The 25,122-nt window shown below is 43.1% G+C and overlaps 1 protein-coding gene across 5 annotated transcripts in view; it reads right to left on the reverse strand.

Annotated features, from left to right (window-relative positions):
* Positions 1 to 9,257: 9,257 nt before the first annotated feature.
* Positions 9,258 to 25,122, reverse strand: part of LOC121535155 (paired box protein Pax-3-like) — a 32,353-nt gene continuing 16,488 nt past the window's right edge. For 3 of the 5 annotated variants that reach the window (XM_041841929.1, XM_041841931.1, XM_041841927.1), the window contains 5 exons: positions 22,974 to 23,173; positions 20,006 to 20,171; positions 19,558 to 19,781; positions 12,164 to 12,436; positions 9,258 to 10,888 (listed from right to left, as the gene is read on the reverse strand). In XM_041841929.1, the coding sequence (XP_041697863.1) occupies positions 10,871 to 10,888; positions 12,164 to 12,436; positions 19,558 to 19,781; positions 20,006 to 20,171; positions 22,974 to 23,173 (881 nt within the window). In that variant the 3' untranslated portion in view covers positions 9,258 to 10,870. The remainder of the gene's footprint in view (positions 10,889 to 12,163; positions 12,437 to 19,557; positions 19,782 to 20,005; positions 20,172 to 22,973; positions 23,174 to 25,122) is intronic. The other 2 variants (XM_041841930.1, XM_041841928.1) reach the window with 1 other exon arrangement.

The raw sequence follows: 25,122 nt of genomic DNA on the forward strand, positions 1-25,122 counted from the left end.
CTAGCTTTTAGTTGGTCTTAAATATCCCTATCAGCGCTGCCTGAAATTAGCACTTTGGATCATGTTTTTAAGGAGCGCAAGCGAGCTGATATAAGTCAGGTAAATTGCCGAACCTGGTGTTAGGGCTGGAAAATGCCAGTGTGCCAGTTTTTACATGACTAAATTGTAAACTAACGTGTGTTTGACACTAGAGCTGCCTTAACGCCAGCTGAAAATAGAGCCCTTAGTGGCAGAGCATTCCACGATTACATGGCTCTATACATAACTGAGCAATGCATTAAATCTGTTTTTGGTTTGGGTACCGTGAAGAAACCAGTGGTGGCGTGTCTGGTGGGGTATGTATGTCAGTTTGAAGTGTATGTAAACAGATTATACAAGTGATTAGGCATTTTCAACACACACGTTTCTTAAAAAGACTAGAAGAGAAGTAGTCAATTTCTCCATAACCCTCAACCATGAAAGACTATCATGCATGTTGTTGATGTTAGTTCTGTGTGTGCAGTTAAGGGCAAGGCATGCTGCTTTGTTTTGAGCCAGCTGCAACTTTGCTAGGTCTTTCTTTGCTGCACCTGACCATATTACCGGACAGTAATCAAGATGGGACAAGATCAGAGCCTGAACAACTAGTACAGTTGATCTTTGTGTCAAAAACTGTTTTTATAACAGACCTACTTCTCCCCATCTTCACATCAACTTTGTCAATATAACTTGACCATGATAACTGACCAACCAATGTTACTCCTAGGAGTTCAGCTTCTTCAACTTGTTCAATGGTCACACCCTTTATGCACATCTCCAGTTGCGGTTTAGGTCTAAGATAATTTTATTGAACCAAATACAATGCTTTTGGTTTTAGATGTATTTAAGACCAGTTAATTGTTAATTACCCATTCTGACACTGACTGTAACTCTTTGCTAAGAGTCTCAGTGAGCTCACTGGCTGCAGGTGCTGATGTTTAGAGTGTGCGGTCATCAGCATACATAGTCATTTTAGTTTCTTGTAAGACAAGTGGCAAATCATTTGTAAAAATAGCGAAGAGTAATGGCCCAAGGCAACTGCCCTGAGGGATACCGCACTGTACATATCGGATGTTAGAGAAGCTTCCATTGAAGAATACTCTGAGTTCTATTGGAAAAGTAACTCTCCAACCATGTGATGGCAAGTGATATAAAGCCATAACAAGTTAATTTTTTCAATAACGATTTATGATCAATAAGGCTGCACTGAAATCAACAATACAGCTCCAACTATCATCTTATTATCCATTTATTTTAGCCAATCATCCGTCATCTGAGTAGGTGCAGTACAAGTTGAGTACCCTTCCCTATATGCATCCTATAAGTCAGTAGTTAACTTGTTCTTTAAAAAATAGCATTGTATTTGTTCAAACACAATTATCTCCATCAGTTTACTAAGAACAGGCAGCAAACTGATTAGGCCAGCAAACAATGTTACGGTCACTACAGCAAATAGAAACTGATATTGATTTGGAGCCCAGCTCTGCAACATTGGTGAAGACAGGATCAATACAAGTGTACACTACCGTTCAAAAGTTTGGGGTCACTTAGAAATTTGCAAAAAAAAAGCCATACCTCAGACTGGCCAATAAAAAGAAAAGATTAAGATCGGCAGTCTGAGATATGGATTTTTCTTTGCAACTCTGCCTAGAAGGTCAGTATCCCGGAGTCGCCTCTTCACTGTTGACGTTGAGACTGGTGTTTTACGGGTACTATTTAATGAAGCTGCCAGTTGAGGACCTGTGAGGCGCCTGTTTCTCAAACTAGACATTCTAATGTATTTGTCCTCTTGCTCAGTTGTGCACTGGGGCCTCCCACTCCTCTTTCTATTCTGGTTAGAGCCAATTTGCGCTGTTCTGTGTAGGGAGTAGTACACAGCGTTATACGAGATCTTCAGTTTCTTGGCAATTTCTCGCATGGAATAGCCTTCATTTCTCAGAACAAGAATAGACTGACGAGTTTCAGAAGAAAGTTATTTGTTTCTGGCCATTTTGAGCCTGTAATCGAACCCACAATTGCTGATGCTTCAGATACTCAACTAGTCTCAAGAAGGCCAGTTTTATTGCTTCTTTAATCATTTATTTAATCAGCACAACAGTTTTCAGCTGTGCTAACATAATTGCAAAAGGGTTTTCTAATGATCAATTAGCCTTGAATTAGCAAACACAATGTGCCATTGGAACACAGGACTGATGGTTGCTGATAATGGGCCTCTGTACGCCTATGTAGATATTCCATTAAAAATCAGCCGTTTCCAGCTACAATAGCCATTTACAACATTAACAATGTCTACACTGTATTTCTGATCAATTTGGTGTTATTTTAATGGACAAATAAATTGCTTTTCTCTTCAGAAACAAGGACATTTCTAAGTGACCCCAAACTTTTGAACGGTAGTGCATGTCACAGATCCAACACTATTGGTATACACTCTAGTTGGTTGAGTGATAACCTCATGTTACATGCATTAGTCACAGTAAGAAGCTCCCTCTTGAGTGGACTGTCGCAGCCGGCCGCGACCGGGAGACTCATGGGCGGCGCACAATTGGCCCAGCGTCGTCCAGGGTAGGGGAGGGAATGGCCGGCAGGGATGTAGCTCAGTTGATAGAGCATGGTGTTTGCAACGCCAGGGTTGTGGGTTTGATTCCCACGGGGGGCCAGTATAAAAAAATAAAAAATAAAATAATAAAATAAAATAAAATATTCACTAACTGTAAGTCGCTCTGGATAAGAGTGTCTGCTAAATGACTAAAATGTAAAATGTAAATGTAACTAGATGATAAGCAGTCAATGTCCAGGTCACCAAGAAAATCAATTTCTCTGTTCACATCAGAGACTTTATCTAACATCACACACATATTCTCCAGATACAGACAGTTTGCACTTTGTGCCTATAGCAGCACCCTAAAAGAAGAGGCTTCAGATGAGGCACCTCTGTCATGAGATCCTCACTGAGCTTTACAGGAATATGGCTCTGAATATATACAGCAACACCTCCCCCATAGACATTCCTGTATTTTCTATAGATGTTATATCCTTCTATTCATACTCAGGGCTGGCTCTAGCCTTTTGGGGGCCCTTAGCGAGATTTGGTTGCAGTTTTAAAGCAAATTTCCTGAAATTCTACACATTTTGCCATGACTTATACCATGTTAATGATCTGAGTGAGAGTGACAAAATCAATGGGGGCCCCCTGGAGGTCAGGGCCCCTGGGCACGTGCCCTGTGTGCCCGGTCGGCATTCGGACATGATTACTACAAGTTTAATAACTGGCTAGACTAATTTACCAATCTAAAAAGTGTTAGCTGACATGGCTAATTGAGTGACTAACAAAACAACAGAAAAACTGCTGATGCACAACCAAATTTTTAACTTGCACCTTGTGTATTCTATTATTCTAACTCTCAACAGTAAGTTGAGACTGTGACTAAGTTCCCCCAAAAAATATTGGCCTGGAGCCGGCCCTGTTCCTACTTCTGTATCATCAAAGGTGCTGTCTGAGTCTCAGAAATGGCTAATATATTCATATTATCTAAGATTAGCAAATTACTGATATCATTAACTTTGTTTCTGAGGCTACATATATTTATGAGCTAACCATTTCCTGGGTAGCTTATATAAAACTGAATTCATAATGATAATAGGTTGTATTTCTAATAATAATTTTTCTGATAATAACAAAGAAGGAATTAATGGATTTTTGACCAGATTATATTCAGCAGATGCCTTGTATGGTTTAGCTCGGCTGCAGCAGGGTGCTCTATTCTTTGTGCCACTTCTGCATAGCTGTCTTGCTGGACCTTTGGCACCTATTCAAATGCAATCACTCTCTATGTAAAATGTTTGTTCTTTATTTCATATGTACAAATTAAATTCCATATAACCATATAAGTGGACTTAAGAATTACAGCTGTGTCATTAATGTGTAATAACACAAACAAACCTCTTAGCATACACCCCACTCAGAACAGGTTATTTGCCAATACATGTTTTTATATTTATTACGTTTATACATAAAATTATTGAATTATTTGGGTTTTTTCTACATACAGTCCTGGTCAAAAGTTTTGCTGCCTCAGTTTTTATGATGGCAATTTGCATATACTCCAGAATGTTATGAAGAGTGATGAGATGAATTGCAATTAATTGCAAAGTCCCTCTTTGCCATGAAAATGAACTTAATCCCCCAAAAACATTTCACTGCATTTCAGCCCTGCCACAAAAGGAGCAGCTGACATCATATCAGTGATTCTCTCGTTAACACAGGTGAGAGTGTTGACGAGGACAAGGCTGGAGATCACTCTGTCATGCTGATTGAGCTAGAATAACAGACTGGAAGCTTTAAAAGGAGGGTGGTGCTTGAAATCATTGTTCTTCCTCTGTTAACCATGGTTACCTGCAAGGAAACACGTGCCATCATCATTGCTTTGCACAAAAAGGGCTTCACAGGCAAGGATATTGCTGCTAGTAAGATTGCACCTAAATCAACCATTTATCACATCATCAAGAACTTCAAGGAGAGAGGTTCAATTGTTGTGAAGAAGGCTTCAGGGGGGCTAAGAAAGTCCAGCAAGCGCCAGGACCGTCTCCTAAAGTTGATTCAGCTGCGGGATCGGGGCACCACCAGTGCAGAGCTTGCTCAGGAATGGCAGCAGGCAGGTGTGAGTGCATCTGCACGCACAGTGAGGCAAATACTTTTGGAGGATGGCCTGGTGTCAAGAAGGGCAGCGAGGAAGCAACTTCTCTCCAGGAAAAACATCAGGGGCAGACTGATATTCTGCAAAAGGTACAGGGATTGGACTGCTGAGGACTGGGGTAAAGTCATTTTCTCTGATGAATCCCCTTTCCGATTGTTTGGGGCATCCGGAAAAAAGCTTGTCCGGAGAAGACAAGGTGAGCGCTACCATCAGTCCTGTGTCATGCCAACAGTAAAGCATCCTGAGACCATTCATGTGTGGGGTTGCTTCTCAGCCAAGGGAGTGGGCTCACTCACAATTTTGCCTAAGAACACAGCCATGAATAAAGAATGGTACCAACACATCCTCCGAGAGCAATACTCCCAACCATCCAAGAACCGTTTGGTGACGAACAATGCCTTTTCCAGCATGATGGAGCACCTTGCCATAAGGCAAAAGTGATAACTAAGTGGCTCGGGTGACAAAACATCCACATTTTGGGTCCATGGCCAGGAAACTCCCCAGACCTTAATCCCATTGAGAACTTGTGGTCAATCCTCAAGAGGCGGGTGGACAAACAAAAACCCACAAATTCTGACAAACTCCAAGCATTGATTATGCAAGAATGGGCTGCCATCAGTCAGGATGTGGCCCAGAAGTTAATTGACAGCATGCCAGGGCGGATTGAAAAAGAAGGGTCAACACTGCAAATATTGACTCTTTGCATAAACTTAATGTAATTGTCAATAAAAGCCTTTGACACTTATGGAATGGTTGTAATTATACTTCAGTATACCATAGTAACATCTGACAAAAATATGCAAAAACACTGAAGCAGCAAACTTTGTGAAGACCAATACTTGTGTCATTCTCAAAACTTTTGACCACGACTGTACACACATGTTATTAAAGACACACACACGCACACACACACACACACACACACACACACACACACACACACACATACACACACACACACACACACACACACACACACACAAGCACACACACTATCCATTCCACCGGGCCTTTTAAGAGTCTCTTATGTTCTGTGGCATGTGGCATGTGCCATGTAAAAGGCCCCTCTGGAATTGATCCTGATTGGACCTCACAGGAGGACATTCCGGCCTTCCGGTGACCCATACCCCTGAACCCCTCCTGCTTCCAGTTTCTCATTTTTAAATGGTGAAGAGGGAAGGAGAAGAAAAAAAACTTTGTAGCTGAAGGTTTCACAAAATCACTAGCAGGTCCGCGAAATGTCCGTATTGACGTTTTCCTGGCTTTTCCGACTGTCAAAACATCTCCCTGCAGCATTGCCTCGCAGCCAGACAATCCAACCCCAGGGCTCAGAGTTTCCTCTCCTCTACTCTACTCTTCAAAGTTAAACCTCCCTTTTGTCGTTCATATTCAAGTCAAAATCATCTGCATTCAATTTCTCCTTCCCTCCTCCTCATTCGCCCATGAACTCCTTGTAAGGGTCCTCCTTCTGTGCACTGTTGACAAAGTTATTGAACAGGGCCATAGCCAGGAAGGAGTAGAAACCAATGACGAAGAGGATATAGAAGTAAGAGTTGTCGTAGCACATACTGAGGTCCTCAGCCATCGGGATGGGCATGGGGAGGGATGATGATGTGTGGTGTTGAGATGGTGGTGGACACCATTACCACTGTTGGATTGCAGTTCTTCTAGGATGATCTTCCTGCATCGGGAGAGTAGTGCAAGAAGCAGGGTTTGGTTCATGGCGAAAGAGATGAGAGAAATAGAGATATAGGGAGAGGAGATGGTGAAATAAAAATTGGTATCCAAAAGTATCCAATGATGGAACGAGAGACGATGAAAGAGTCCTAGAGAGAGGAAGACTTTGGAGAAAGATGTGCAGAGGGAAACTAAGAGAAGGGGTAAATGGAGAGATAGAGAAAGAAGTGACGACACTGAGCTGCATAGGGAAAGGGATGTTGTTCCTAACCTAGCAGCTCTCTGACACTCCGGATAAAGAGGCATTGCTGAGATAAAGCCCACTTACCATCCTTTCCAGTAAAAGGCCATGGCAGCTACAGGGTAAAGTTCCTCTGGGCAAAATATCAGAGAGAGTTCAGTCTATCAATGATGTTATAAACATGATTGAAATGTCATAATGATAAATGTCTCTAGGCTAAAATAGCGTACACACACCATTGTCTATGCAGACAAATCATGCCAGATCAATGTATCCTTTTCAACGTTTTGCCTTTAATCATAGCTTTGCTTTACCCAAAACACTGATCAAAGCATATTTTTCTCTTTCTCCCTCTTCCCTCTCTATCTTTCTCTAAAATCAACTATTTTTCACTCCTCCCTCCCTTTCTATCTCCCTCCCTCTCTTCTGAAACACCTCCTTTCCTTCCTTTACTTTCTATTGGAGGGCCGGGAGGCTGCAAGAGACTCTGGGGTTGTTGTCAGCTCCGGTCAAGTAGTCTACTCATTTCAAAGAGTGTTGGGGTCAGGGGTTAAGTTGTCTCCAGTGTGTGGCTGCATGAGTGACACTCTGCTTCAGAGGAGGCCTTTGCCTCCTACTTCCATTGTGTTCAACAAGTTAAGCACTTGTAAAAAGAGTTTGCCGAAGGACTAAGAAAACAGCGAAATGCTATCTCTTCTTGATCTCTCAACGTTAACCTCAGAGCTCGGACACACAAGCAAACATTAACACACAATCACACACACCATTGAAAATAAACACACAATGTAGGAAAACGTGGACACACACACATCATATAAAATGAGTGACACTGCCAGCTGCATACACCTGATCCCTGGATCCCCCCTTCAGAGAAAGAAAGAAAGAACGAAAGAAGAAGAGAAGAATGAGAGAGTGATAAAAACACCGATATCCATAACTTGTGAAGTGGCAGGTGATGTGTCAGACAACTGGCTGAGTGTTTTTCTTTCTGCCAGGGCACTGGGATCGGAACATTTTGCCCTCTGAACCCCATGTGTGCCCCAAATGGTGCCCTATACCCTACATAGTGCACTACTTTTGACCAGAGCCCTTTGTAGTGCACAATCTAGGGAATAGGGTGCCATTTGGGCCGCGTCCGCAGTCTGAACCCCAGTCTGAATCCTAGAGAGACAGTGGCAGTGACTAATGTCCCAGTGTGTCTGTGGTGTTGTGTTTAGATCGTTTACAGGGCGCTCTGTTTTACTCATTACGGGTGTGAAGGGTCCCCCAGGGAGGAGGAATTTGTCCGAAAGCAGTGTTTATGAAAGGGGATATATTTATGAATGAGTCAATGTGCCTTTAAAGTGTTGGGGAGCCGCTGTGCTGCAGGAGAGAGAACATGAGTGGATGAGAGACACCGACCGACTGTCCGCCATCAGTCATGGAGAATGACCACAATAAAAACATGTTCTATGCTCAATTTGTTTTGTGTCTGTCTGTGTGTGTGTGTGTGTGTGTGTGTGTGTGTGTGTGTGTGTGTGTGTGTGTGTGTGTGTGTGTGTGTGTGTGTGTGTGTGTGTGTGGTAGACGTGTTTAACTATTCTTGTGGGGACCAGAAGTCCAACTGGGGACATTTTGTTAGTCCCCACGAGGTTAAATGCTATTTCTAGGGGATTTAGGGTTAAGGTTAGAATTAGTGTTAGGGTTGGAATTACCTTAAGGGTTACGGTTAGGAGCTAGGGTTAGTTTTAGGGTTAGGAGCTAGGGTTTGATTTAGGGTTAGGGTTTTGGGTTAAGGTAAGGGTTAGGGTAAGGGTAAGGGTACGGGATAGGGTTAGGGTTAGGTTCAGGGTTAGGGGTTAGGAAAAATAGGATTTTGAATGGAACTGAATTGTATGTCCCCACAAGATTAGCTGCGCAAGACTGTGTGGCTGTGTGTGTGTGTGTGTGTGTGTGTGTGTGTGTGTGTGTGTGTGTGTGTGTGTGTTACAGGAATGGGGTGGGTGGATGGCAGATTGTTCCACTTATTTTTCTTGGAAAACAAAACATATCTTATTGCAGGAAGAACTGTAATCTTAAATATGGATATTTGAAATATTAATGAAAAGTCCTGAATGTTTTGTGGAAGTGGAAGTCCTGAATGAATTTCGGTAAAGAAGGGCAGTGGATGGTCACTTGGGACATTGCCATCTTGTCTTGTCTGAGTCATTGCTCTGTTGGCTTGAGTTCCTTTTGTTTAACACAATTATAGTATCTCAGTGTTTCTTAATCCTGGTCCTAGGGACCTAAATGGGTGATTGAAATGATCAACTCATCATCAAACTTTGATGATTTGAATCAGGTGTGTAGTGCTAGGGACCCTTTGGGTCCCCAGGACCAGGATTCAAGAACACTGCGGAGTATCTAAATTAGATGTATCTAATGCAGATGTCCTTAATGGGCAAGTAATCTGTTCCCAGTAATCTCATCAAGGATATTTACCCAAATTCACAATTGGTTCATATCTTATCGCAACTCATAATTAAATCATAGCTAATATTTTACTAAAATGCTTCTGTACATAATCAAAATTGTAAAGCCCATAGACGGTATGGTAAAGACAGACACACATTGGTTTGAAATAAATGAAAACACTTCAGCCTGTACACATTTTTATATATTTTATTATAAATAGTAAATAGTGCTGCATTTGACACAAGACATATTACAACACAAATCATTTTATGCAGTCATAAATGAAAATGATATATGTATACAAAAGAAACAAGGCAGAAAAATAAATGTGTGATTTCCGCACAAAGGAGTGCTATGATCAGGGATATAACAGAGAAGAGGTGGACTGAATAAATACTAAATGAACGAGAGTGGTATGTTTTATCAGGTCCAATTTACACTTGATTGGACTGTGACTGGTAGCCTGGGCCCGTATTCACAAAGTGTCTCAGAATAGGAATGTTGATCTAGGATCAGTTTTGCCATTTTGATCATAACTAATATGATCACATGGACAGGAGGGACCTGATCCTAGATCAGCACTCCTCCTCTGAGATACTTTGTGAATACGGGCCCTGGTCCCAGATCTGTAACTTGAGTGTATGTAACTCAGATTTATACTCAAATCTCCTATTGAAATCAATGCAGGATTTATGCAAAAATCCAAGTTACCTGTAGGTGCACAGATCTAGTGTTAGGATTATTTTTGCTTCAAAGTGCAACCCAGATACCATTGTTTTTGCTCAAAACAATAAGGATTACAAAAAGGATGTAGTCAGTTAATTGAGGAGATTGTTATACAGGGATGTGTCAATTCATTTCATCTGAGGTATGAATGTATTGCACTTCTTTGGGTTGCAGCAGCTTCCATCTACTACTGTATATCTCACTCTATCATCCTAGTTGGGTGAAAGACTGAGTCAACTGTCTAGAACTTCACTGCCCAGACTTTCACTGTCCAGACCTTCACTGTCCAGATCTTCACTGTCCAGACCTTCACTGTCCCGACCTTCACTGTCCAGACCTACATATGCTTAGAGTCATTTTTACAAATCAAATTGATGGCAGTTTTTCTTCTCCTGATAGAACACATTTCATTTCCCCAAACCATATAAAATAATACAAAGTATCAGCGTGCAGTATGAGACGTTTCCCTAAGACATTGTGAGTGCCATACATAGAGCATTGTGGCTGAGTGAGCGGTGTGCCTATTTCACGTCCATAGATAGATCACCATTATGCCTTAGGATTGTGCCCTAAAACCTTATTTTCCTCCCATCATCACAATGGCCCTGAAAGCACATCCATGGAAGGAAAACTGTTTACCAAGTCCTCTCCCACTCTCTGCTACTTATTACAAATCAAACGCAGAGTGTTGAATGAGTGAATTTAGTTTTTTGTTGGGGTTTTATTCACTCCTTTTTTTGTTTATCCTGTGCCTCTCCTCCTCCTCTCCATTTCGTTCTCTCCTCAAGCGAGGCGTGCTTGGTTTCTGGAGCATGATGTGGAGCGTGAGCGGGGCGAGTGCCAGGTAACTGGAGAGGGCTTCCCCTTTGGTCCTGATTATCCCATTGAGTGAACCCCCCCTTCACATCCCCGAATCCCCAAAACAACCCCCCTCCCTCCATCTCTCTACGTTGTCCCTTCTCTTCAGGGGCTGGGTGGGGAGGAGGCGGTGGGGGGAGGAAGAGAGGAAGGGGGAGTGCTCCAGAGTTGACTGTCGGGTTGACCAGAGATCTCATCCACTCCTGGCCATGTTGGGGCTTCAGATAATGAAAGGCACCTTAGAGAAAAGGAGAGCGAGATGGGAAGGGTTAGACATTTTCTCCATTGGGTCTCATGTCAGTATATACCTCCAGTGCCGGGGTAACATCATGCCTGATGAGTAAGGAGGTAAATAGTGGGTAAGGGGGTTGAGATGGGTGAGGGTGATGGGTGAAAGGGATGAGGGCAGTGAGAGGTGGAGAGAAGGGGGGGTGTAAGGAAGAGGTTGAGAGGGGTTTGAGGGAGTTAAAGAGAGGCAAGGAGTGTGAGGCAGATCTGGGGCTTTCCCCTGTGGCTGGGCTGTACTGTACTGGGGGAGAGTTAGAGTCAGCCTGCCCTGGCTGCGTTGGTCCTGGCTGTGGCTCTGCTCCAGTGATCAATAACAACTCAGACTGCATCTGACCTCCACAGAGACACATGGTTCTAATCCCCGTCTGCCAGAGGCCATTTCGCTCCCCGTTAAAAAGACCCCCTCTCAAACCCACCTTCTACCCTCCCCTCTCTTACCAACAACCCCCTACCCCTGCGAGCTGCCTGCACATGGGTCCCGAGGCCGGACCTCGCCAAATTAATGACATCAATATGCCGCCACTGATGGGCCAGTATAGGCTCCTCAACATGTGGTAGTGTACCTCACCCCCACCCCACTAACTCTACCCCCTCCTCCCCCCGCCTGTCAAACATGTTTTGGGGAAGCCGCTCATTTGATTTGGGGAGGTATCTTCGTTACCCAGGGGTCATTACATGGCTAGGTGAGTGAGCGGAGGGTTTGGTGGTCCAGCTCATCACACGGGTGGTGAAAGGTCACAGGCTGATGGTTATGGGGGAGGCCCCACTGACATACCTCTGTATCGGGCCATGTGGATATATGGCGTGTGTAAATGCTTGAAGGTAATAGTAATGTAAACCGAAGTGCCCTCTGGACTACTAGCCGTGCCTCTGACATACGTGTAATGTCACCGCCTGATTTAAGAGCGTGATTCAAGAGGCTCACCATGCTGGCCTTAGCAATTAACGTGGGTTATGATTCTGACAATCTAAACCTTGAGTATGGTCTTTAATCATAGTAGACTATATACCGGTATATAGAAATGAATGGAGTTAGTATACCTCTAACGCTAATCTAATGTGTCTTTTATACAGGTATTTAAACTTTTTTTTTATGGCTTAAAATCAATACATTCAAACACAAAAGTGGCCAAAATAACTATACACAAATACTTTTTAAAAAATTAAACATTACCAACAATCACATGGCTACAATATCATTGCACATAAAACTCTCATGACCCACCTTGCTCTGTCCATACTGTCCGTACTGGTAGGAGGGGTGGTGGTCCATAGCGTAGGCTGGCGAGCTGTAGGTGGGCGGGCAGTAGGACTGGGAGTTGGGCAGGGTGGGCATGCTGGTCAGGCCTGGCAGACCCTCCAGGCCCCGCTGGGAGCCGTGGCAGCTGGCTGCCATGCCACCCCCGGGCTCCATCCCACCGGTCAGGGGAGAGAGGGCAAAGTCACTTTGGTGGCTGGGCTGGTGGGGCACTCCTCCTGGGTTCAACAGCCCCATCACCTGGAGAGACAGAGGCAAGGAGAGAGGTTAGAATGGAATGGATTGTGGTGGGATAGAGTAGAATGTGGTAGGCTTGAATAATAAAATAGAACAGAATAGAATACTTCTTCTCTTACAGGTTACGCAAGTCTCATTTGTTCACAAACAAATGAATAGATAAGTACAGCCCTTACATGGCTTAATCCATGAAGACAAAGGTACACATAACATGTACTGTATATTTTGCACACGTAACACATACTTTTGCTCACGCAACATTATTTTACACACATAACACATACTTTTGTATAGCTCATGCATTGATGTCAATACGACATATGCATGAAAGTTAAATTTGAGCGCTCATATCACGAGTTGGGGTATGTACAGAGTCACACAGTACAGATTAGGGATGCTGACTGTGTCAAAGAGGACGGTGGAGGAAGAAGAACAGGGATTGACTGGTGAATTTACTACAGCAGTAAAGTTGTGTTACTAACCCCCACCGGGCCTAAAAGGATTCTGTCAGTTCGCATCAGAGAAAATGTCTTCCAACTCAGTCTCGAGGATTTTCCAGGAATATATTTGTGAGGACATATTACATTTCTGACATTCTTTGAAGGCTGTTAGAAAATACCTTCAGTCCTGTATGTAACACAAGGAAACATACAGTACATCCGACTATCCATAAAAAAAACTGAAACTATACAAAAATCCCACAATGCCTTTATGAGCCTTTAAGTTACCTACACTTCGTTGACAGACAAAACTGTACTTTAACCCTATTGATTCTTACTTATCATGACTATGTAACTTGGTTCTGTTATATTATATATAGTTTTTAGAATAATTTCTCCTCTCCTCTCCTCTCCTCTCCTCTCCTCTCCTCTCCTCTCCTCTCCTCTCCTCTCCTCTCCTCTCCTCTCCTCTCCTCTCCTGGTTGTGACCATATGAGACACATTATACTGTGTTCACCCAGACACATGGTTCCTGTTACATCATTTCCTAAGTGACGGACGGACAGGGGAGCCCTCGTCGGTTAGGGACCGCACAATTCTGGTCCTCTACACTGCTAGCTAGCATTTTCAGAATTACTCTGTTTAATTTTTACTGTATCCTATGGAATGGAATCGAAAAGGTTGTTGGTGGAGGTTAATTACTATGATACATTTACAGTACCACTTGTTTAATTGTTCATGACACGTTAAATGACATAAACATATTAAAAAGACATTGACAATACAAAAACCTATGGTAAATGACTTTTTGATTCATTTTGTCATCAGTGTCTACTAGATAAAGCAGGTGGTGTGTTTAACAGTATGATAAAGTTTATGAATGACCGTTTATGTGTTTGGACAGTATAGTAAAGGAGAAAAACAGACGTGAATAACCTATCCCTCTTTTTCTCTCTCTCTCTCCCTCTCTCCCTTCCACCCCACCCCCACCCCGCTCTGTCTTCTCCCTCCTTCCCTTTCTCTCTCTCCAGATTTCTCATTTGATGCCCAAATTCACTGTGTCCTTATGGGGCCAACATGGAGAGGCCACAGGGTACGTGGGAACAAGGAGTATAATTCTTTAACACATTTCCAATAAGTGTGTGTGTCTCTGTGTGTGTGTGTGTGTGTTAAGCACTTTCTGTTCCTGATGTTAGGGGTTAAGAGGTCTCCTTGGTGATACATCATGAACAGCTGCATGAGAATTTGCGTGAGAAGAGATATCGTCAAAACGAGGAGAAAATAGGTGGAGTTAATGACCGTTAGAAACGTACAGCAAGAAAAAGAGGGGGAGGGAGAAAGGAGAGAAAGAGAGAGAGAGAGAGAGAGAGAGAGAGAGAAAAGAGTAGAGATAGACAGGCATGAGAGTGACAAAGGGAGACAGAAGAGAATGGAAGAGTGACATATAGACAGAGAGAGAGAGAGAGAGCGAAAGAGAGACAATACTGTGAGAAATAAACCGAAAGAGACACTTTAAAAAGAAGCAGAGAAAATGTCAGAATGCTGAACTAATGGTGAATAATTGAAGGATAATGGTGTTGCTTCCCCACCTGGCAGCCACACACACACAGACACACAGACACACACACACGCACACACACACACGCTCAGACAGCCAAACACACACACTTTCTGTCTGAGAGTATGTAATTTACAGGAGCGCTCTCAGAGGAATCTAACCTAACACGTCTTAGGAACATGCTGATGTGTGACTGACTACAAATGGGAAACACATGGAGGTCAACACACCCCATTCATCTTACAGCGTGTGTGTGTGTGTGTGTGTGTGTGTGTTTGTTTGTGTATGTGTGTGTGCCTGTGCATGCCCATGCATGTGTGTATGTTTGAGTATACATGTGTGGGTTGAGGGTGGAGAAATGTATTTAAATGATTTTTTTGGGAAGGGAAAAGCAAAATGTTAGCATGTTCACAGGGAAAAGCATAGGTAACAATACGTACAGATCATTATTACATGTGGATATTGTACTACTGTCATGGCGAGAGCATTTAACCCATATTTCCTTCAGAGTTGAGATCAGATGAAGGATTAGAGGAAAGATAATAAGATTTAACCCATATTTCCTCAGAGTTGAGATCAGATGAAGGATTAGAGGAAAGATAACTGTGTACAATCCCATTGATAAGGTTATCTGATCAAAAATAAAACCTGTGTGGATGTTGTGTGCGTGCGTGCATGTGTGTATCTGAGACTGTTTGTGTATGCGAACTAGGGCTGACCCCATTTAGTCGACTGGTCGATTGTTTGGTCCATAGACTGTTTTTCGACAGAGATATTTTTAGTCGAGCAGTGGCAAATATATATATACAAAAATGATGGCACACGAGACACCTGATTCACGCCTGTCTGAGTGGACTAATCCATTATGGAGGCACACCAGTATCACCACTAGTACATTTACTGATAATTACCATCATTTCTAATCTACAATGTTTGTTTGGTTACGGTAATTTCTGTTAATGCATTCAATATATTATTATTACAGTCTTACTGTTGTCATTGTAGGAGTGGACACGTTGTTTGCAGAGCGCACAACCTAGGCTACAAGTTTTGGTTTATTTCATTCCACTTACGAGTTGTCAATTTATTCATTGTCTTTTGTTTAGAGCGCTCCTGTCAATGTTGAGTAAGGACACACAGCTGATTACGCATATAAGTAGGCCTAGGCTACCTGGCCTGCGTGCAAATGTAGGCCTATAAATGTGCCCATTTGGGGATCTGATACTATTTCTGATTGGCTTAACTCACCATCACTGTGTAGCTTCTCAAAGTACTGTTTTCTTCGCCTTAAACAGCAAGTAAACAAAGTATGTTTATACATCCATTGAGAATGACAATAGTTCCTCAACGTAGCCTATTTGAAAAACCTTTCGATAACCACTCAACATGAAAGGGGAAAGAAATGTCATGCTCTGATCCAGTGAAAACTTAATAAAATTGGTCTACCTGATTACTTATTATCCCTTGCGCAAATAGCCTACATCTGTGTCTGTCTGTCTGGAGCTCACTGGCATGGGGAAACTCTGAGGGCCCAGAATATTTTATACAATGTTGCAAATTTGCTAGCACGATCTTCGTTAATAGTTGATACAATGTTTCAAGTTCCTTGCAGACAGGCCATGCATAGCCAATGTGATTCATAGGATATTTATTTTTATCAATGTTTTTATTTGTTAGCTTTATGTAGGTTATTTTTACATATTGGCAATGGCAATAGAAGTTACTTTTAGATTTGCATCATTTTCATTTAGATATAATTTTTATTGATTTTGAGATATGAAGACTTTATTATAAATGAAATGAAACTGTTCCATGAAAATGTGCATTTGAAAATCATAACTGGCACGCAGATCAGTAGAAATGGTACGATAACTTGGCACTCCAAATGGAAAAGGTTTCCGACTGCTGGTGTACCTGTTATGGGCAACTTCAGCAGCGGGCAGCAGGAGGATGAGGGTCGGCAGCAGGTTTATTTTCTTCTGGTTAAGCTATATTGATCTCTGGCTCCCTCTTTAGTAATTTGTCTTAATTTTTAATCGCAGTGCTTAAAGCATCAGACAAGCTCAGTAGCCTACATATAGTTTATTTTATTCATATATGGAAAAATACACATTAAAATGTGACAAATCGATTAGACGACTCTCATCTACCAATATTTTTTTATTTCGGGACAGCCCTAATGCGCATACATATATGTGTCTCAGCCTGTGTTTGCCTGTGCGTTCACATATGTGCATATACTGTGAGCTCCAAAGGTATTGGGAAAGTGACACATTTTTTGCTGTTTTGGCTCTGTACTCCAGCACTTTAAAAATAATACAATGACTATGAGGTTAAAGTACAGACTGTCAGCTTTAATTTGAGGGTATTTTCATCCATATCGGGTGAACCATTTAGAAATAGCAACACTTTTTGTACATAGCCCCCCCCCCCATTTTAGGGGATCAAAAGCGTTGGGATAAATGTGCTTATATGTGTATTAAAGTAGTAAAAAGTTAAGTATTTGGTCCCATATTCATAGCCACAATGACTACATCAAGCCTGTGACTCTACACATTTGTTGGATGCATTTGCTGTTTGTTTTGGTTGTATTTCAGATTATTTTGTGCCCAATATAAATGAATGGTAAATAATGTATTGTGTCATTTTGGAGTCACTTTTATTGTAAATAAGTATAATATAATATGTTTCTAAACACCTCTACATGTATGAGGATGCTACCATGATTATGGATAATCCTGAATCAATTGTGAATAATGATCATTGTGCGTCTGTAACTTTCTCACTAATCAATTATTCACGTTTGTAGAAGTGTTCACCCGATATTGATGAAAATACCTTCAAATTAAAGCTGACAGTCTGCACTTTAACCTCATAGTCATTGTATCATTTCAAATAGAAAGTACTGGAGTACAGAGGCAAAACAACAACAAATGTGTCACTGTCCCAACACTTTTGGAGCTCACTGTATGTGTGTCTAAGCCAGTGTGTGTATTCCTCCAGCCCCTCTGCTCTGTGATTGAAGCCCCGGCAGTTCCCGGGGGTGTCTCTGTTTCTCGGTGGTTCCGGGGATTAAGCCTCATCGGGGTGCAAAGCCTGGCCGCTTGCTGCACTGGTGAGAACGGATTCCTCTGGTATGCACCGGATCAGCTAGCCAGACGTCTGAGACCCCACAGTACACTGGGGCAGGCTAGACTGGTCCCCTAAACCTTCATGTTTTACGTTTTACTACCAAACGAAGCACTACCACTCTGAGCATAGGCCGAACTACTCATAGCATAGGGCGATGTATTCTACACCATATAACCAAAGCATGACCATTCACAGAGCTAGAAAAAAACACCACAGGAACTGTTTTTTCACGGACTAAAACCTCAAATAACTTCCAAAACCACCAAGAAGTACCATTCAGCACTGTTTAACGATCAGACAGACCAAAATAACAATATACTGTAACAACCCACTGGGCTAAAAACTGGTTGAATCAACATTGTTTTCACATCATTTCAACCCCAAAATTCAATGTGATTATGTTGAATCAACATGGAAAACTGATTGGATTTTTTAAAAGTCATCAATGTAAGGGAATGTTTTATTTTTTACCCAACCAATTTTGGGTTGATTTCCCATTGAATTCATGTTAGTTGACAACCCAACCAAATGTAAATCAAAACTAGACGTTGAACTGACGTCTGTGCCCAGTGGGAATCCACAGTATCGAGGCTTTGCTGTGTAGAGATTGCAGAGTTTATATAGCTTTGTGTGTGCGTTTATTTGGTATGTCTAATTGTAAAGTTTTAGAGGTTTTCATCCAATTCACTACAAATGTCATCAGATTAATTCATTCGTATTCCATCTCTTTTATTATTTCAAAGTACTCACATTAATACCATCCAGTCTGAAATGCAAATGAGCATATTCCAATATGTATTTTTTTTAAAGTGCAGATGAATACATGAATTAAAACAAATTAGTCAACAAAGTGAGTCATTTGCATAAATTACACACCGCATTACTAAGGGATAGATTCCTTCATTCCAATCAATTAGCACACTGGAACGTTTCATAATTGCTATTCCAGACAGACACATACATTCCAGACGTGTGCGTTTGATCGTGCATGTGCACGTGTGCGTGTGTGCCTCCCTATGCAAGCTAAGATAGCCACTCTCTAAAGGAAAGACCCTCTCAGGGAGGCTAACGGTGAAAACAGCTACGAGAGAGAAGCACCTTTGGCCTCCAAGCAGAGTAAAAGTCATCTAATGGATTTGTCCTCCTAGGAGAGAAGAAGGCATCTACTGACCCTTTGTGTGCATGAAGTCTACTCTACTCAAGTAGTGGCTTGTGGCTAGTTAGCACCATATTGTGGAGGAACCAATGTTTGTTTTACTGCTGTTCTCAGTTTAAGTAGTCAATTATCGTCCATTTCCCAAATGGTTTCACGGATCACCAGGTTGTGTTGTCCTGCTGTCATTGCTGATGAAAATGACAAGCAGACACACACACACCCTCATGGTTCCCCTTGTCACAAAAATAGAGGAAGATGTGCATGAAGCGTTTTTTTTTTATCTCCACTAAGCAGGACACTGACGGAGGCCTTAGAATCTCTCTCTCTCATGGGGCGAGGACCCAGCATGCATTGCGTGGGGCCGGGCCACCCTTTGTGGCGGTTAAAAGCTAGTTTTCCGCCTATTACGACGGCCCCCTCACCGCGTACAGAACCCGCTATGGACTCTGATGACTGTGTAATCGGCCATAATTGTATTTTCCGTTTTCATTTGTGTCATCTTCCATCTGCCACTCTTCCTCTCACTATCGTCCTCTCTCACACTCCCTCCATCTTCTACTGTCTCCTTCTCTCTCTTCATTAAACATTTCCATAACACAAGTCATCCCCATTGAATGCATCTGACAAATGGATATCAAATCCACTCAGTCACTGAGCTAATACACCTACTGAAAGTTATCTAGAACGAACCCCCGAAACAAGGTTTTTCCATTCCGATGGTATAAAACCTATACTAAATGTCTAATTGAAACCACGGAATCTACATGTTGCAGAGCGGAACACAGGCAAGCACTTCTGTTTGTGTTGCCAGCTACAGTCATGACAGTGAATGACTGACCTGTGGTGAGAGGCCGTTGCTGATGCTGGGGTTGACTGGGTTGGAGTGGCCAGGCGGGGGCACAAAGCTGTCTGAGTAGCCTGAGAAGCCGTGGCGTCCGGAGGACAGGCAGTAGGCCGAACTCCCTTCCTGGGCCCCCGCTGAGGAGCCAAGCCCACCCTGGTGCACTGAGGTAGGAGGGAGAGGCTGAGGCCTGTGGACCGTACTGTGCTGCTCTGACACTGCTGGGAGAGAGTGATTGAGAGAGAGGGAGAGAGAGAGAGAGAGAGAGAGAGAGAGAGAGAGAGAGAGAGAGAGAGAGAGAGAGAGAGAGAGAGAGAGAGAGAGAGCGAGAGAATGGATTAGGGCTAGGCTATTGATCTTCAGTCAAATACATCACGTTTGTAGATGAGCTTTGTTGATATAGAACAAGATCATAGAGAGAAGAAGAAGGTGAATGTGTGCTCACTTTGTGAGATGGAGGTCGGAGGGTAGGGGGTGTCTGACAGCTGATAGGGCTGCAAGCTCGACATGGCCGAAGGCGGGAAACCGCCAGGGATCAGGTGATTAAATGCCATTAGCTGATTGGCTCCTGCCTGTTTCCTCCACCTGGCTCTCCTGTTGCTGAACCACACCTGATAAAATAAAATAGATGACATGTGAGAATCTATTCTTTTGAAAAATAGTACATACTGTGTGTGTGTGTGTCTGTGTCTGTGTCTGTGTGTGTGCGTGCAAGCCTGTGTGTTTGTGGGTGTGTGTGCGTGCATGTGTAAATAGGCATGCTTAAAGTGTGTGAGAGTATTCATTGTTTGTGTGTGAGCGCTAACAGTATGTGTGTATCTGCGCTGTAGCCTCAAGCAGAACAGACAGATAGAGATCTGAACATCTGGAGCACTTTGAAACCACAGTGACGTTACGTCTTCGTCTAAGTCAGTCACAGGGTTTACATAGACAGGGGTCCCCAATTACATTCAGCCATGGGCCGATTTGTCCTTGAGTGGATGGTCGGGGGGCTGGAACATAGTTATAAATAATGTGTACACGTCAAATTGACCTCAAGAATACCAAACAGTATTTGACAAAAACATAATTATTTAAAATCTTGATCACACTTGGGTACGATGACATACAGTATGACTCTCTATTTATGCGTTGGAATATTTGGGAACAGATTTCCTAAATTAAAATCACTTTGAGCTGATTTCCTGGGGATTTTACAGTCTTTTATGTCCAACATCGAATAAAAAAAAATATATATATATATATATATACAGTGCTTTCGGAAAGTATTCAGACCCCTTGACTTTTTCCACATTTTGTTACTTATTAAAATGTACATAAGTATTCAGACCCTTTACTCAGTAATGTGTTGAAGCACCTTTGGCAGCGATTACAGCCTAGAGTCTTCTTGGGTATGACGCTACAAGCTTGGCAGACATCTTGGATGGGGAGTGTCGCTGCACAGCTATTTTCAGGTCTCGGGTTCAAGTCCAGGCTCTGGCTGGGCCACTCAAGGACATTCAGAGACTTGTCCCGAAGCCATTCCTGCATTGTCTTGGCTGTGTGCTTAGGGTCGTTGTCCTGTTGGAAGTTGAACCTTTGCCCCAGTCTGAGGTCCTGAGCGCTCTGGAGCAGGTTTTCCTCAAGGACCTCTCTGTACTTTGCTCCGTTCATCTTTCCATCAATCCTGACTAGTCTCCCAGTCCCTGCCGCTGAAAAACATCCCCACAACATGATGCTGCCACCACCATGCTTCACTGTAGGGATTGTGTCAGGTTTCCTCCAGACGCTTGGCATTCAGGCTAAGGAGTTCAATCTTGGTTTTATCAGACTAGAGACTCTTGTTTCTCATGGTCTGAGTCATTTAGGTGCATTTTGGCAAACTCCAAGCGGGCTGTCATGTGCCTTTTACTGAGGAGTGGCTTCCGTCTGGTCACTCTACCATAAAGGCCTGATTGGTGGAGTGCTGCAGAGATGGTTGTCCTTCTGGGAGGTTCTCCCATCTCCACAGAGGAACTCTGGAGCTCTTTCAGAGTGACCATTGGGTCCTTGGTCACCTCCCTGACCAAGGCCCTTCTCCACCAATTGCTCAGTTTTGCAGAATCTTGGTGCTTCCAAACTTCTTATATTTAAGAATGATGCAGGCCACTGTGTTCTTGGGGACCTTTAATGCTGCAGAAATGTTTTGGTACCCTTCAACAGATCTGTGCCTCAACACAATCCTGTCTCGGAGCTCTACGGACAATTCCTTCGACCTTATGGCTTGGTTTTTGCTCTGATATGCACTTCAATTCCATTCAACACCTCCCATCTATCTTTTAACACCATCCATATAGGATTTCTATTTGCCATATATATTTCAACTGTACTGTGATGTCTTACAAAAGTTCTGAACCTTTCTATTCTCATTGTTTCTACAGATTGTGAATTGAAAATAAACATTTTTGCTAATAGTATTATTATGTTATTGATCGATTGACTATGACTTTTCAGATCACCCAGTAGTGCTATCTGCAGGGTTAGCTCCAGGTAAATATTGCAATCCTTTAGCTATTCCTGGACCTGTGTCCAAAAACAAGCTACAAATGGACAGTACCAAAACAAATGATCTAATGATTCTGTCTCTTCGCAATATGTTAAATTTTTAATACATTTGCAAACAAATCAAAAAAACTATTTTTGCTTTGCCATTATGGGGTATTGTGTGTAGATTGATGAGGTAAAACATTTATTCAATCAATTTTAGAATAAGGCTGTAACATAACAAAATGTGGGAAAGGTCAAGGGGTCTAAATACTTTCCGAATGCACTGTATATATTCTTTATATTAATGTTTTTGCTCCGAACACTTGGAGGCCCAGATAAAAATCACCAGCCTGCGGGCCTCCTATTGAGGAACCCTGACAAAGGCTCTGAATCAAACCCATAAACCAATTAAATCACTTTAATGGCTTAATAAAGACTCTCTAATTCTGGATTATTTTTGAGTTGCTTTTTATAGATATCTTTTTAGAGAAGATGTCAAAACAGGAAACTTTCATAACTGAGAACACAGTGGGGCCTGTGTGTGTGTGTACAGCTGACTCATGTGACTGATGTCTGGAGGGAGTGAATGGCACCATGCCAGGCCAGTTTAACACCCATATCGCACATATCCCCAGGAATCTCCAGCCCAGCAGATCACAGAGCAGTCACAGACCAGATTGGGCCCCTGGGACTGTGGACAAAGACCTCCAGAATGTGTGTGTGTGTATGGGGCAGCAGGGGTTAAAGACATCGCAGTACAACTGGTGTGTGTTTGTGTGTGTGTGTGTGTGTCTGAGCATGTATGCATGCCTGCCTGTCCATGTGTGTGTATGTGCTTGCCCATGTTTGTGTACTTGTGTGTGTATGTCTGCGTTCTTGCCTGTGTGTGTGTATTGGTCTTCACTAACCTGAACTCTGGCTTCTGTGAGTTTGGCCCTCTGAGCAAGCTCTTCTCTGGTGTATATATCAGGGTAGTGTGTTCGTTCAAAGGCTCTCTCCAGCTCCTCCAGCTGCTCGGCTGAGAAGGTGGTCCTACTGCGACGCTGTTTCCTCTTTAGTGGCAGGCCCGGCTCAGAGTCCACATCCGAACCCTCGTCTGAGTGGCTAGCTGCAAACACATAACAGATAATGGTTATTCTGATTGGCCGGTTGGAAAAACAGAACAGGAAAGCTGTTATTTTGAAGAAGGGAGCAACAAAATGTATTTCTAAGACTTGGAAGCTAAAGTAAAGGCTTGGACCTTTATTAGAGAGACACACAGAAGCAACAGGTGTCAAAGATTTGGGATAAATCCTGCAATGTAATGTAATGACTAGGGCCCAGAGTTTGACTTGAACAGCTCCTGCGGTCAGGGAATAATATATCTAGTTCTCCCCCACTATGATGGGACCTTAGGGCTTTCACAGGGTGGGATCACTTTAAATAGATCATCAACACCTCCTTCTTAACTCCCCACAGGCCCCAGTGGATTCTAAGGTGATCAAAAGAGAGCCCAGAGAGACCAGTAGTCTGTTTAAACATGGATTAAAGGAGTCGTATCCCTGTAGGGCATAGTAGGATATCGGCATTTTGGATGAAAAATGAATCCCAGATTGTGTCTTTTATCTGTTTGCTCAGTTGAGGGCTGCTGGACAGCGGGATAGAGGGACAGAAGGGACAGAAGGACAGAGGGACAGAGGGATATATAGAGAGAGAGACAGAGGGACAGAAGAATATTGAGAAAGACAGACAGACAGACAGACAGACAGACAGAGGGATATAGAGACAGACAGACAGAGGGACAGACAGACATAAGGACATAGAGACAGACAGACAGACAGACAGACATATAGACAGACAGACAGAGGGACAGAATAATCTAGAGACAGACAGACAGAGGGACAGAGGGACATAGAGACAGACAGACAGAGGGACATAGAGACAGACAGACAGACAGACAGAGGGACATAGAGACAGACAGACAGAGGGACGGAGGGACAGAGGGAAATAGAGACAGACAGACAGAGGGACAGAGGGACATAGAGACAGACAGAGAGACGGAGGGACAGAGGGATATAGAGACACAGACAGAAGGACGGAGGGACAGAGGGATATAGAGACAGACAGACAGAGGGACGGAGGGACAGAGGGATATAGAGACAGACAGACAGAGAGACAGAGAGGGCTTTTAAGGCCTAATTCGGCAGAAGAGTGGTGAATGAAGACTTGAAGCTGAGAGACTGAAGGACTAAAGCAGTGTATGGGGGAGGCTAGCTGTCTATTAAATAATGATTAGGGTCCTCAAACTAGCGTGACAGCCACCCATTGTCCGCCATTACGTGCCTGCAATGCACTCGTCACACACACACACACACACACAAACATATACACACACACACATGCATCTGTCTGCTGTGTCTAGGACCTCTGATTTCACGCGTTGCTTTTTCTCTATAACAATGTTTCCAACGCAGATGGCTACGAACAGAAAGGGTTAAACTCCACTCCCTTGAGCTCTTTGCCTAAGGGACTTCTACTCATGAAGTCAGACAGAAGGTGGGACAGAGCTTTAAATAGGGGTCTGTCTGAGTCTGTGCTCGTGTCTCATAGACCCAAATGCTCACCTAAAAACTGAGGCAAATAAAGTTATATTCTAGTGATAGTATTACCCATACCAAGTCCACTGCATGTCTCTCAGTGAGGCAAGAGGAAAGGAGGAAAGAGGGAGAGAGACAGAGAGAGAAGAAGGCGCAACAGAGCCTCTTCAACCTCAGGAGGCTGAAGAAATTTGACTTGGCACCTAAAACCCTCACAAGCTTTTACAGATGCACAATTGAGAGCATCCTGTCGGGCTGTATCACCGCCTGGTACGGCAACTGCACCGCCTGCAACCGCAGGGCTCTCCAGAGGGTGGTGCGGTCTGCCGAACGCATTACCGGGGGTAAACTACCCGCCCTCCAAGACACCTACAGCACCCGATGTCACAGGATGGCCAAAAAGATCATCAAGGACATCAACCACCCGAGACAGTGCCTGTTCTCCCTGCTATCATCCAGAAGGCAAGGTCAGTACAGGGGC

Source organism: Coregonus clupeaformis, chromosome 21, assembly GCF_020615455.1.
Source record: "Coregonus clupeaformis isolate EN_2021a chromosome 21, ASM2061545v1, whole genome shotgun sequence".
Lineage (NCBI taxonomy): Eukaryota > Metazoa > Chordata > Actinopteri > Salmoniformes > Salmonidae > Coregonus > Coregonus clupeaformis.